This window comes from Oncorhynchus tshawytscha, linkage group LG01 (genome assembly GCF_018296145.1).
Source record: "Oncorhynchus tshawytscha isolate Ot180627B linkage group LG01, Otsh_v2.0, whole genome shotgun sequence".
NCBI classification, from domain to species: domain Eukaryota; kingdom Metazoa; phylum Chordata; class Actinopteri; order Salmoniformes; family Salmonidae; genus Oncorhynchus; species Oncorhynchus tshawytscha.
The window spans coordinates 62,303,995-62,318,452 of record NC_056429.1 but is presented as its reverse complement, the minus strand read 5'-3'; the positions used below and the strand labels follow the sequence as shown (position 1 = coordinate 62,318,452).

Below are 14,458 nucleotides of genomic sequence, written 5' to 3'. Positions count from 1 at the left end.
CAAAACCTAATATTAGATAAAGGGATCCTGAGCTTACAAATATTTAATTAGCAAAGTTATTCAACACCAAATTCCCTGTCTGAGAAAGTAATTGCCCCCTTGCACTCAATAACTGATTATGCCACCTTTAGCTGCAATGACTGCAACCAAATACTTCCTGTAGTTGTTGATCAGTCTCACATCGCTGTGGAGAACTTTTGGTTCCACTCTTACATGCAGAACTGCTTTAACTCAGTGACATTTGTGGGTTTTCAAGCATGAACTAATTGTTTCCAGTCCAGAACTTAATATCAAATTGAGATTAGGTCTGGACTTTGACTAGGCCATTACAAAACTTCAAATGTGTTGCTTTTTAACCATTTTCATGTAGACTTGATTGTGTGTTTTGGATCATTGTCTTGCTGCATGACCCAGCTGCTCTTCAGCTTCAGCTCATAGACGGATGGACTGACATTCTCCTGTAGAATTATTTGATACAGAGCAGAATTCATGGCTCCTTCTACTAAGGCAAGTCATCCAGGTCCTGAAGCAGAAAAGAATCCCCACACTATCACACGGCCACCACCATGCTTGACCGTTGGTATGAGGATCTTAGTGTGGAATGCAATAATATATGTAAACTATTTGTACGCGACTAATAAATGTGATTTGATATCGGGGAAAACACTCAACAATTAAATACATCATTAACATAAACCATCTTATGGCGAGGTATTAAACTCCAATCATCCACTTTACCCTATAGCCATCAACATCTCCACTAACCAAAAAATTATTGATTGTGAGAAAAGCCAGTCATGACCTGATTCCCTATAAGGCGAGATAGGGTGGGGAGCCTGAATACATTGAATGATTAAACAAAATATGGCTCATAGGGTCTAGACATTGACGTAAACACATTCATTTCATTGGGCCCTGACACACAACACACTGGTTGGATCTGCAGTACCACTGAGAAAGATGTGTTCTCCATCTTTCCTGTACTGTAGCCACATCTCATAATGGACAACAACTGCAAGAGATGCAGTGATTGCCAAACAACACAGAGCTGGCAGGTAGCAGGAGAAGAAAGACTGTGACTGTGCCACTGTTGTCCTCTCTAGACTGCAACCCATATCATTGCACTGGCAAGCACAGGCAATTCGGTGCCAATATCTCAATTTGATTTGATGTTAAACTGGTAAATTGCCTTTTCGGATTGGAATAGCAAAATAAAAGAAGTAGAAAATAATTAATTCAGAAAATGCAGTATTTTCATTAGCCGAACACATTTGGTGATGCTCACTCTGATTACTGTTGCTGTTTTGAGGTACCCCTCTAACTTTTCAGAGATTTGAATTTTATGATACCCTAATAATCAGATACACATGAATGACAGACTGTGAAAGCAAGTTATGCAATCACTAAGATAAAAACTTATTACAGAACAATATGTGACACATGTTTTATTATTGTGATTAAGGATGAATGTATTAATGTATTCATAATAAATCATTTTAATCGAACACCTGCAGTGACATATTGACTGCATACATTTTGTTAGCTAATTGATTGTAAAACAACAAGTAGCAAACGACAAACCAAAAATAAATGGCTTAGCTATAGAAAGACCTTGGTCTTTCCTAATCACATATGGATTGAATTGATTGTTTATGTCTTTGTGAGTGAGGAAAAGCTATTCTGTGAAGTCCCCATTTCCTCCAAACAGAAATCTGGTGAAAGCCACATTGAGCAAATAAACCTTGAATGTCCAGTTTGAGAGGTTTCAACAATCGATTCCAACCTTCTTGGGCACAAAAATCAACTCTAATGATCTTTAAACAGGCAGCAATTAAGATTGGCAACAGCATTAGACTTTAAATGCTTGCTGTAAAGCCAGCACTCCATTATCACAAATCCTTACAGCTAGCCTTGCTATGTCTAAAACACCATAGCGTATGGGGATTCCTTACTCAGTGATAAGTCATCTGCATTCCAAGCACCATTCCATACAATATGAAATAAATCATTTTTAAACCAACATTTTATAATTAGGTTTGTTAAAAATCATATTTTCTGTGTTGGAAGGGTGTGGATGTACCCCAATAACAGAATGGTGTGGGCGTATACTGCTCAGTAAAAACATTAACGTAAATAGACTGCTGATTGGCCAGCTCATTCTCCTCTAGACCGCTGATTAGTCAGTTCATTCTCCTCAGGAATATGACATCATACTCAATTTTTTATTTATTTTATTTCACATTTATTTAACCAGGTAGGCAAGTTGAGAACAAGTTTTAATTTACAATTGCGACCTTGCCAAGATAAAGCAAAGCAATTTGACACATACATCAACACAGAGTTACACATGGAGTAAAACAAACATACTGTTAATAATAGAGTAGAAAAAATAAGTCCATATACAATGTGAGCAAATGGGGTGAGATAAGGGAGGTAAAGGCAACAAAAAAAGGCCATGGTGGTGAAGTAAATATAATATAGCAAGTAAAACACTGGAATGGTAGATTTACAGTAGAAGAATATGCAAGGTAGAGATATAAATAATGGGGTGCAAAGGAGCAAAATAAATAAATACAGTAGGGGGAGAGGTAGTTGTTTGGGCTAAATTATAGATGGGCTATGTACAGGTGCAGTAATCTGTGAGCTGCTCTGACAGCTGGTACTTAAAGCTAGTGAGGGAGATAAGTGTTTCCAGTTTCAAAGATTTTTGTAGTTCGTTCCAGTCATTGGCAGCAGAGAACTGGAAGGAGAGGCGGCAAAAGGAAGAATTGGTTTTGGGGGTGACCAGAGAGATATACCTTCTGGAGCACGTGCTACAGGTGGGTGCTGCTTTGGTGACCAGCGAGCTGAGATAAGTTGGGACTTTACCTAGCAGGGTGTTGTAGATGACCTGGAGCCAGTGGGTTTGGCGACGAGTATGACATCGCCGAAGTCAAGGATCGGTAGTATGGTCAGTTTTACAAGGGTATGTTTGGCAGCATGAGTGAAGGATGCTTTGTTGCGAAATAGGAAGCCAATTCTAGATTTAACTTTGGATTGGAGATGTTTGATGTGAGTCTGGAATGAGAGTTTACAGTCTAACCAGACACCTAGGTATTTGTAGTTCTAAGTCAGAACCGTCCAGAGTAGTGATGTTGGACAGGCGGGCAGGTGCAGGCAGCGATCGGATGAAGAGCATGCATTTAGTTTTATTTGTATTTAAGAGCAATGGGAGGCCACGGAAGGAGAGTTGTATGGCATTGAAGCTCGCCTGGAGGGTTGTTAACACAGTGTCCAAAGAAGTGCCAGAAGTATACAGAATGGTGTCGTCTGCGTAGAGGTGGATCAGAGACTCACCAGCAGCAAGAGCGACATCATTGATGTATACAGAGAAGAGAGTCGGTCCAAGAATTGAACCCTGTGGCACCCCCATAGAGACTGCCAGAGGCCCGGACAACAGGCCTTCAGATTTGACACACTGAACTCTATCAGAGAAGTAGTTGGTGAACCAGGCGAGGCAATAATTTGAGAAACCAAGGCTATCGAGTCTGCCGATGAGGATGTGGTGATTGACAGAGTCAAAAGCCTTGGCCAGGTCAATGAATACGGCCGCACAGTATTGTTTCTTATCGAGGGTGGTTTAGATATCGTTTAGGACCTTGAGCATGGCTGAGGTGCACCCATCACCAGCTCGGAAACCAGATTGCATAGCGGAGAAGGGATGGTGGGATTCGAAATGGTCGGTAGTCTGTTTGTTGACTTGGTTTCCGAAGACCTTAGAAAGGCAGGGTAGGATAGATATAGGTCTGTAGCAGTTTGGGTCAAGAGTGACCCCCCCCTTTGAAGAGGGGGATGACCGCAGCTGCTTTCCAATCTTTGGGAATCTCAGATGACAGGAAAAAGAGGTTGAACAGTAGTAATAGGGGAGGCAAAAATTTAGGCAGATAATTTTAGAAATAAAGGGTCCAGATTGTCTAGCCCGACTGATTTGTACAGGTCCAGATTTTGCAGCTCTTTCAGAACATCAGCTGACTGGATTTGGGAGAAGGAGAAATGGGGAAGGCTTGGGCGAGTTGCTGTGGGGGGTGCAGTGCTGTTGACCGGGGTAGGGGTAGCCAGGTGGTAAGTATGGCCAGCCGTAGAAAAATGCTTATTGAAATTTTCAATTATAGTTGATTTATCGGTGGTGACAGTGTTTCCTATCTGCAGTGGGCAGCTGGGAGGAGGTGTTCTTATTCTCCATGGACTTTACAGTGTCCCAGAACGTTTTTGAGTTAGTGTTACAGGAAGCAAATTTCTGCTTGAAAAACCTAGCATTGGCTTTTCTAACTGCCTGTGTATATTGGTTTCTAGCTTCCCTGAAAAGTTGCATATCATGGGGGCTGTTCGATGCTAATGCAGAACGCCATAGGATGTTTTTGTGTTGGTTAAGGGCAGTCAGGTCTGGAGAGAACCAAGGGCTATATCCGTTCCTGGTTCTAAATGTCTTGAATGGGGCATGCTTATTTAAGATGGTGAGGAAAGCATTTCAAAAAAATAACCAGGCATGCTCTACTGACGGGATGAGATCAATATCCTTCCAGGACACCCTGGCCAGGTCGATTAGAAAGGCCTGCTCGCTGAAGTGTTTCAGGGAGCGTTTGACAGTGATGAGTGGAGGTCGTTTGACCGCTGACACATTACGGATGCAGGCAATGAGGCAGTGATCGATGAGATCTTGGTTGAAAACAGCAGAGGTGTATTTAGAGGGCAAGTTGTTTCGGATGATATCTATGAGGGTTCCCGTGTTTACGGCTTTGGGGTGGTACCTGGTAGGTTCATTGATAATTTGTGTGAGATTGAGGGCATCAAGCTTAGATTGTAGGATGGCTGGGGTGTTAAGCATGTTCCAGTTTAGGTCGCCTAGCAGCACGAGCTCTGAAGATAGATGGCGGCAATCAGTTCACATATGGTGTCCAGAGCACAGCTGGGGGCAGAGCGTGGTCTATAGCAGGCAGCAACAGTGAGAGACTTGTTTTTAGAGAGGTGGATTTTTAAAAGTAGAAGTTCAAATTGTTTGGGTATAGACCTGGATAGTAGGACAGAACTCTGCAGGCTATCTTTGCAGTAGATTGCAACACTGCCCCCTTTGTCCGTTCTATCTTGTCTGAAAATGTTGTAGTTAGGGATGAAGATTTCAGAAATTTTGATGGTCTTCCTAAGCCAGGATTCAGACACGGCTAGAACATCCGGGTTGGCAGAGTGTGCTAAAGCAGTGAATAAAACAAACTTAGGGATGAGGCTTCTAATGTTAACATGCATGAAACCAAGGCTATTACGGTTACAGAAGTCATCAAAAGAGAGCGCCTGGGGAATAGGAGTGGAGCTAGGCACTGCAGGACCTGGATTCACCTCTACATCACCAGAGGAACAGAGGAGGAGTAGGATAAGGGTATGGCTAAAAGCTATGAGAATTGGTAGTCTAGAAGGTCTGGAACAGAGAGTAAAGGGAGGTTTCTGGGGGCGATAAAATAGCTTCAAGGTATAATGTACAGACAAAGGTATGGTAGGATGTGAATACAGTGGAGGTAAAGCTAGGTATTGAGTGATGATGAGAGAGATATTGTCTCTAGAAACATCATTGAGACCAGGTGATGTCATCGCATGTGTGGGTGGTGGAACTGAAAGATTGGATAAGGTAAAATGAGCAGGGCTAGAGGCTCTACAGTGAAATAAGCCAATAAACACTAACCAGAACAGCAATGGACAAGGCATATTGACATTAAGGAAAGGCATGCTTAGTCGAGTGATCATAAGGGTCCAATGAGTAGTGAGGTTGGTTGGGGTCACGGCGATTCAGACAGCTAGCCGGGCCATCGGTAGCAAGCTAGCAGAGGATGGAGGTCTGTTTTTAGCCACCTCGTGCGTTTCCGTCGGTAGATTAGTGGGGTTCCGTGTGGTAGAGGGGATCAATACAATTGGCAAAATAGATATAGTTATAGTGACCCAAGAAAAAATGTCTGATAGACCTATTCAGATAGCAGCCGATAAGACAGCTAACGATTAGCGGGCCGCAGATGGACGTTCAGGTAACGTCGCGTCGGAGGGGCCAGTTGGATAACTCCCTCGGGCAGATAAAGTCGGTAGTCCAGTCGCGAAGGCCTGGTGGGGCTTCGCATTGGCAGTAAAACGGGTCCGGATAGGTGATTGTAGCCCAGGAGTGGCTGATGGAACTCTTCAGCTGGCCAGCTACGGAATAATTGATGTTTGCTCCGGGATCGACGTAAGCCAATAGTCACACGGATAGCAGCTAGCTAGCTGCGAGATCCAGGTGTAAATGTCCAGAGCTTGGTCTGGTATGTTCTGGTCTGAGTCGCGTTGTACAAAACTGGCGATAGCTTCTTGAGCTAAAGGATAGCTGATGACCACAAACCGTGGTTAGCTAGCTATCTCTATGAGGAAATCAGCCAGGTCACCCGTGATACAAGTCAGTATTCGACGTCCATCCATGTCTGAGGACATTTGGGGTGACGTGGAAACTGGCCACTAGGGGCAACAGTGAGTGCTGTTACCTTCAAGTAGGTTTCGGTTTTGCTAAGGTGTTGTGGATAGGATTGCAGATGGGCATAAGCATTTGCCTCTGATTTAAAAGGTTACAAGTTGAAATCAAGCAATGGAAAGTCTTTTTTTAAATACTTTTGTTTAAAGCCTATCCCAAACTTTCACCCTTACAATTCAGAGTTAATGCCTAACCTTAAGAATCTTGCGTTAATGCCTGAACTTCACCTTAAACAGTTCAAAATGTGAATTTTGGAACAACTTCGAAATTTGACGTTTGAGAAACATGGATGAACGGCCTGTTTGAGGTGGGGGTTTTCTCCAATTTATGCTATGGCCACAAATATGATTATAGGATGAATAAACAACATTATTTAGGCATGCGTTAAGAGAACATTATGAACTTCTAAAAATGAGATTTTCACTGGACAGTCACATAAAATGCACTTTGTGAAGCCAAATGAATCTCAGAGGGCTGAGTAAGTGCTGAGAACCCATGGTGATGTGTTGCATTATGGTCCCTTCACACAAATCATTCACAATAAAGGCAGATACGAGTGTAGTTTGGAGGAGTAAAATATAGTTCTAGGAATATGGTAGGCTAACACTTTACAGTTCCCTTAATACTGTGTGAGTACACATATTCCTATAAGTACAGCATAACAACTATTGTAATTACTAGTTGTTACACTGTACTTACATTGTACTTACAACAGTAACCCTAACCCTAGTCCTAACCCTTACCCTTACCCAACCTCTAACCCTAAGTATAGAGCAAGTGCCGTTTATCAATGAGTAAATACAATATTCGTTGCACTATACTTACAGGAATAATTACACAGTAATAGGTATATGTATTCAATTACCACATATAAGACTATTTCCATTTTGGGGGTACATTCACACAGTAACATGATCTTCATTATAGCCTTCCACAGTGATGTACAATGTAATCTATCAGGTATCCAACCCGGGATGTCTTTGCGCCTCAAGATCACGTCAGCCCACTGAGCTAAAGCCTAGGCAATATCCTTGAGAGCTAACACGCGTCTTCAGCTCTCTGGAAAAGTTACTCAGGCAGGGTGTATTTCCCTGAACTACCTGTGCTACACATACTCTCTATCAGCATCAGTGGATCTCGTAGGAGCATGAACTTACAGAGAGCAAAACATTCAGCAACAAATTGTTTTCAACAGACCCCTGATCAGTTTGGACCACAGTATCAATGACTACTACAATTATACTGCAGTAACCTATTACATATTAGACACACCTTCTACTGCTACTATTACCATACCTTACTGATGTTGGCAGTTGGACCTAAAACAGTGGGACAAATGCCATTGACAAAGGAAGACTTCATTGTATAAAGGTGAAAAAGCTCCTCTTCTGAGTATACCCTTAGCAGAATCAAGCCTGGGTGAGCTTTTTTTTGTTTGTTTTTGTCTGTGCAGATTGTTGTGATCAAGAATGTGATAATTTAATCCATTATGAAAATATGTTTTTCATGGGCCATCATGGAATGAGTGCAGATAAAATGGTAATGTCTGTGACAAAAAAAAGAGTTCGTGGTCTATTGTATGGATGAGGCACAGTGCACATTCGGAGCTGTAGTTGTGGAAGTAGTACAATATGGATGGATAAATATTTCACTGTATGCTTGCAACACATTTTCTTAATTGCATTTTAATGAAAATACCAATATTTCACAGACAACGCTTACAAATAGCCTAACCATGCAGTCCACTCGAATAGGAGCGCTAACATTTGTTGATTCTAATCCCTCTCCTATAATTATGGACTAATAATTAAATAGCCATAAAGCAAAGTAAGCTCAATTCTGTGACAGACATGTTTTACATGAATAATCTCTTGTCTGTAAATCATTCAGAGACACGCTCCCTCAGAGTTGAAGTGACAAGAAACGCTGTTGCGCGCCGTGAGAAAGCTGAGCGTAATGATGCGCAACTGAATGATAGACTTTGGAAATATACCGCGGGTGAAACATCGAGTAAAATGCATGCAGGATGTGTTTAAATTTTACTTTAGAATGCAAACCATTTGAAAAATCGTGTTTTTGTATATTATAAACGTCAATTTGAACTCACGCTGCTGTTGTCTCCAACCCAGTGCCCCATCGCCTGGTTGTGCGCAGAGTCTCCGGATAGAGGGAAAGTAGAGGTGACCAGAAGCGACTCACTTTGCCTCGGACCAGTTCTTGCGTCCTCCCCAGTTCGTCGGTATTCTGTCCTCGGACTATAAACACCAAAAGGCTCCAAAATCTTCTCGGCTGAAAATGCGTCACCAGGACCTCCAATTTGACCCCTGTCCGAATATTCGCCGTAGGCTGTACTTCGCTTTGTACGGTTACTTAAAGCAAGTGTGCCGTCATTTACGTCAAAAAAACGGTCCGACTTTTTTCTGTCATCAGTAAAATACTTGGAACGGTTTGGCGCAGTTGTATCTCTGCCAGAAGATATAGCATCAGGTGTCACTTTCCCAATAACTCTTTTCAAGTCCTTTGGTAATCTCCCTCCACCTTTTGGAACCGCCGGTTTTCCATCAATTGGTTCCATTTGAAAAGCTCTGGAAAAGGCAGATTCCTTGACGATATCCTTTGGGATTTTGACCCATACGGATTTTAGGTTTGTGCGCAGCTCCAAAGGCAATGTATCAACACGGTTAAGCCAAACGTTCGTCGTCGTGGAACTCGCTGGCCAATTTATTTCAGCGTATGCTGTCAACATATTGTAAAAAGAGCTTAAAACGCAAGTCAAAATAGCCCAACACCAAACTGAACCTGAGATGACCATGGTTTTCACCTCACTGTTGCCAAATATTTGAAAAATAAAATACGTTTCGACGTCGTTAATATATTCTATCAACTTTTGAAATACTCACTGTGTAACCGTTAGTCCGACAATCAAAGATCAGAGTGGCTTTATCTGATCTGCTCAAGTCCAGGAATTTGTCAAAGTGAACAACAAGTTGGGCGGGCGCTGCGCACCAGACAAATGCGCTCGACAAAAAGTGATTGTGGGATTTGTGGAGGGGTGTGTAGAATAGGAACAACGTTAAAAACGCATGCAATATCTAAACATGTTGATGTATTTTGCAACGACATCTGTCTGTTTGAAATAGTATCAGTATCATTATTTGACAAATCCATATGAAATGGTTACCTCCAGTGCGTTATTGGTTTGTCCGAGAAATAATTTATCTCAGTTGCCTATACGTAATTACTCGCAACTGCCATTCCTTCTTCTGCAGAACAGGTGAGTGCTATGTGGATATGTTTTGGACATTTGGAGGAAGAAACATTTACAGCTAGTTTATGCAGCCACTGTTCTCACATACTGTATGTGTATTAAGCCCTACATTTGGAAGAGTTCACCCAAAATAAAAATGTACTTATTTTCTACCAACCTCTTTTCTTTCATTTCAGCAGCCTCTGGCTGCATGGTGTTAGCTTCCTCAGACCTCTAATAAATTGCACTCATCAGGGCATATATCCTAGCATGGAAGTACCTTCAAAAGTATCATTCCAAACCTCTGCAACATAAATTGACAACTGCCAAGGTAAGTAGAACATCTTGTAAATTTGTATTTTGGGTAAGCTATCCCATGAAAACAATAGGAACGACTCAAGAATATCAAAGTTGTAATCAGCTCAAACCAGCCCAGAACATGGCAGTCTCTTTTGCAGAGGAGGAGTGGAGTCACAGAAAATGGTTGTGACTAGATGGGATACAGTCATAACAGGTTATGAGAGCATTTTGGCTTAGGAGAGAATTTTAGCTTACCCTAACCCTTTTCCTAACATTAATATAATTCCCCTAACCTGCTATGTTAATGATCCAAACCTGCTGTGAAAGTTCTCTTAACCTGCTACGAAAAAGTCACCTCGGGATCATAGCTGTATTCCACCTAGTCAGAACCAGAGAAAACCCACTGGAATTGTGATGCAGTGAGTTATAAGTGAAATAATCTGTCTGTTTACAATTGTTGGGACAATTACTTGTGTCATGCACAAAGTAGATGTCCTAACCGACTTGCCAAAACTATAGTTTGTTAACAAGAGATTTGTGGAGTGGTTGAAAAACGAGTTATAATGACTCCAACCTAAGTGTATGTAAACTTCCGATTTCAACTGTATATCCTATTCTGATGCTCTAAATGTTCCGTTTCTAATTCCATCCATATAGAGGCAACAATTATTTTCTTTATTTGTCAGATTCTCAGTCAGAGCTCCCTATAATTGTATCTCAATCTTTGAGGAAATGGCAGAGTTGATTCGAAACAGGAGAACAAGTGTGGAGGAGGTGTACAAAGAACATATCATTATGCACAAGATAAAAAAAACTAAATGTATGTTATATTTACATCACCTGTCAAAAAATAAAACAGATTTTCCATTTCCTTCAAGGTCAAACTGTCTTTTCATCAAAGGAAGGAGACATAAAGCAGTTTGCTGCATCATAAGAGAGGGTAATCGCAACATAAACTAGATTGAGAAACGTCCCTTTTTCAGGACACTGTCATTCAAAGATAATTCGTAAAAGGCTATATAACTTCACATATCTTCAGTGTAAAGGGTGTAAACACTGTTTCCCATGCTTGTTCAATGAACCATAAACAATTAATGAACATGCACCTGTGGAACGGTCTTTAAGACACTAACAGCCTACCCGCGGTAGGTAATTAAGGTCACAGTTCTGAAAACGTAGGACACTAAAGAGGCCTTTCAACTGACTTTGAAAAACACCAAAAGAAAGATGCCCAGGGTCCCTGCTCATCTGCGAGAACGTGCCTTAGGCATGCTGCAAGGAGGCATGAGGACTGCAGATGTGGCCAGGGCAATAAATTGCAATGTCCGTACTGTGAGACACCTAAAACAGTGCTACAGGGAGACAGGACGGACAGCTGATCATCCTCGCAGTGGCAGACCACGTGTAACAACACCTGCACAGGATCGGTACATCCGAATATCACACCTGCGGGACAGGTACAACAACTTCCCGAGTTACACCAGGAAAGCACAATCCCCCCATCAGTGCTCTCTAAGGTAAGGGCGTGAGAGAGAGAGGCTGGACTAGGAGCTTGTAGGCCTGTTGTAAGGCAGGTCCTCACCAGACATCACTGGCAATAACGTCGCCTATGGGCACAAACCCACCTTCGCTGGACCAAACAGGACTGGCAAAAAGTGCTCTTCACTGACGAGTCAAGGTTTTGTCTCACCAGGGGTGACGGTCAGATTCACGTTTATCGTCAAAGGAATGAACGTTACACCGAGGCCTGTACTCTGGAGTGGGATCGATTTGGAGGTAGAGGGTCTGTTATGGTCTGGGGTGGTGTGTCACAGCATCATCGGACTGAGCCTGTTGTCATTGCAGGCAATCTCAACGCTGTGCGTTACAGGGAAGACATCCTCCTCCCTTATGTGGTACCCTTCCTGCAGGCTCATCCTGACATAACCCTCTAGCATGACAATGCCACCAGCCATACTGCTCTTCTGTGCGTGATTTCCTGCAAGACAGGAATGTCAGTGTTCTGCCATGGCCAGCGAAGAGCCCGGATCTCAATCCCATTGAGCACGTCTGGGGCCTGTTGGATTGGAGGGTGAGGCCTAGGGCTATTCCCCCCAGAAATGTCAGAGAACTTGCCTTGGAGGAAGAGTGGGATAACATCTCACAGCAAGAAATGGCAAACCTGGTGCAGTCCATGAGGAGGAGATGCACTGCAGTACTTAACCTCTCTGGGATCGTTCGGGACACCAGCGTCCCACCTCGCCAACAGCCAGTGAAATTGCAGGGCGCCAAATTCAAAACAACAGAAATCTCGTAATTAAAATTCCTCAACCATACAAGTAGTTTACACCATTTTAAAGATACACTTCTCATTAATCCATCCACAGTGTCCGATTTCAAAAAGGCTTTTCAGCGAAAGCAGAACATATCATTATGTTAGGTCAGCAACTAGTCACAGACAGCATTCAGCCATTTTCCAACCAAAGAGAGGTGTCACACAAAGCAGAAAAATAGATCAAATTAATCACTCACCTTTGACGATCTTCATCAGATGACACTCCCAGGAATCAATGTTACACAATACATGTATGTTTTGTTCGATCAATTTCATATTTATATCCAAGAACCTCAGTTTACATTGGCTCCATGTTCAGAAATGCCTCCAAAACATCCGGAGAAATTGCAGAGAGCCACATCAAATAATAGAAATACTCATCATAAACTTTGATGAAAGATACATGTTTTAGATAGAATTAAAGATAAACTTGTTCTTAATGCAACCGCTGTGTCAGATTTCAAAAAAGCTTTACGGCAAAAGCACAATATTCAATAATCTGAGACCAGCGTTCAGCAACAAAAGCAAGCCATACAGTTACCCGCCAAATTGAGGGGGTCAACAAAAGTCATAAATAGCATTATAAATCTTCACTTACCTTTGCTGATCTTCGTCGGAATGCACTCCCAGGACTCCCACAAGAAATGTTTGTTTTGTTCGATTACGTCCATATTTATGTCCAAATACCTACATTTTGTTTGCGAGTTCAGTTCACTATTCCAAAGGCACAATGCGCGAGCGCAAAATCCAGACGAAAAGTCAAAAGAGTTCCATTACAGTGTGTAGAAACATGTCAAACGATGTGTACAATAAATCCTTAGGGACTTTTTATAATAAATCTTCAATAATATTCCAACCGGACAATAGCGTATTCATTACAGAGGAAAAAGAAGGCACGGTGCGCCCGCGTGACCGCGCAGTAAACAACTGATTGGCCACTGCCTAGTCCAATTGTTGAAACAGCTCTTTTTCGACCCCCTTCCATAATAAAAGCCTCAAACAACTTTCTAAAGACTGTTGACATCTGCTGGAAGCCTTGGGAAGTGCAATCTGGCCCCATAGACACAGCATATTGGATAGGCAATCACTTAAATGAAACTACAAACCTCAGATTTCCCACTTCCTGGTTGGATTTGTCTCAGGTTTTCGCCTGCCATATGAATTCTGTTATACTCACAGACATCATTCAAACAGTTTTAGAAACTTCAGAGTGTTTTGTATCCAATACTACTAATAATATGCATATATTAGCATCTGGGACAGAGTAGCAGGCAGTTTACTCTGGGCACCTGATTCATCCAAGCTACTCAATACTGCCCCCCTGTCACCAAGACATTAATGCAGCTGGTGGCCACACCAGATACTGACTGTTACTTTTGATTTTGTCCCATCCCTTTGATCAGGGACACATTATTCCATTTCTGTTAGTCACATGTCTGTGGAAGTTGTTCAGTTTATGTCTCAGTTGTTGAATCTTGTTATGTTCATACAAATATTTACACCTTAAGTTAAGCTGAAAATTAACGCAGTTGACAGTGAGAGGACGTTTCTTTGTTTACTTAGTTTAGAATAATTAGGCTATGCAAATACTCCCTCATTTATAAAATGTGGATATCTTCATAGTCTTTTAAAGTCTATTCCTGCATATTCAAGTCATCACATTACTTTTTTCTACAAATACGTTTCTTTCCTATTCTAGCTTTTGAATGACAATAGTGTAGCAAACCCTGCCATATACATGTAAACTGTAATATACTAGTTATGAAACTCATGTAAGAACACATTCTTGCCACATATGTATATCACAATCGTTATGTAGTTACTCTTTATGACCAACTTGTTGTGAAATATTGTCTGTTCAAGCAACCCAAGGCATGTTTTAAATCACATGTAACACTTACTCAATGATAAAATCATGACACACATGGGTTGTTGACATGATGGATAAGAGTGACATTAAATCAATTCATGGTTGATACAACCTACCACAGTGCTGCAGTAGATCCCAATAGAGTGCAATGTACAAAAAAACGAAAGATAATCCAGTGACACCATATCTCAAGAATTTCGCATTTGGCCA

The 14,458-nt window shown here is 41.8% G+C and overlaps 1 protein-coding gene across 2 annotated transcripts in view; it reads right to left on the bottom strand.

Annotated features, from left to right (window-relative positions):
* The window catches only part of LOC112254599 (VPS10 domain-containing receptor SorCS3), a 66,366-nt gene extending 56,847 nt beyond the window's left edge, over window positions 1-9,519 (bottom strand). For both annotated transcript variants that reach the window (XM_024427320.2, XM_024427312.2), the window contains exon 1: window positions 8,625-9,519. In XM_024427320.2, coding sequence (XP_024283088.1) covers window positions 8,625-9,329 — 705 coding nt within the window. In that variant the 5' untranslated portion in view covers window positions 9,330-9,519. The remainder of the gene's footprint in view (window positions 1-8,624) is intronic.
* Window positions 9,520-14,458: the final 4,939 nt, after the last annotated feature.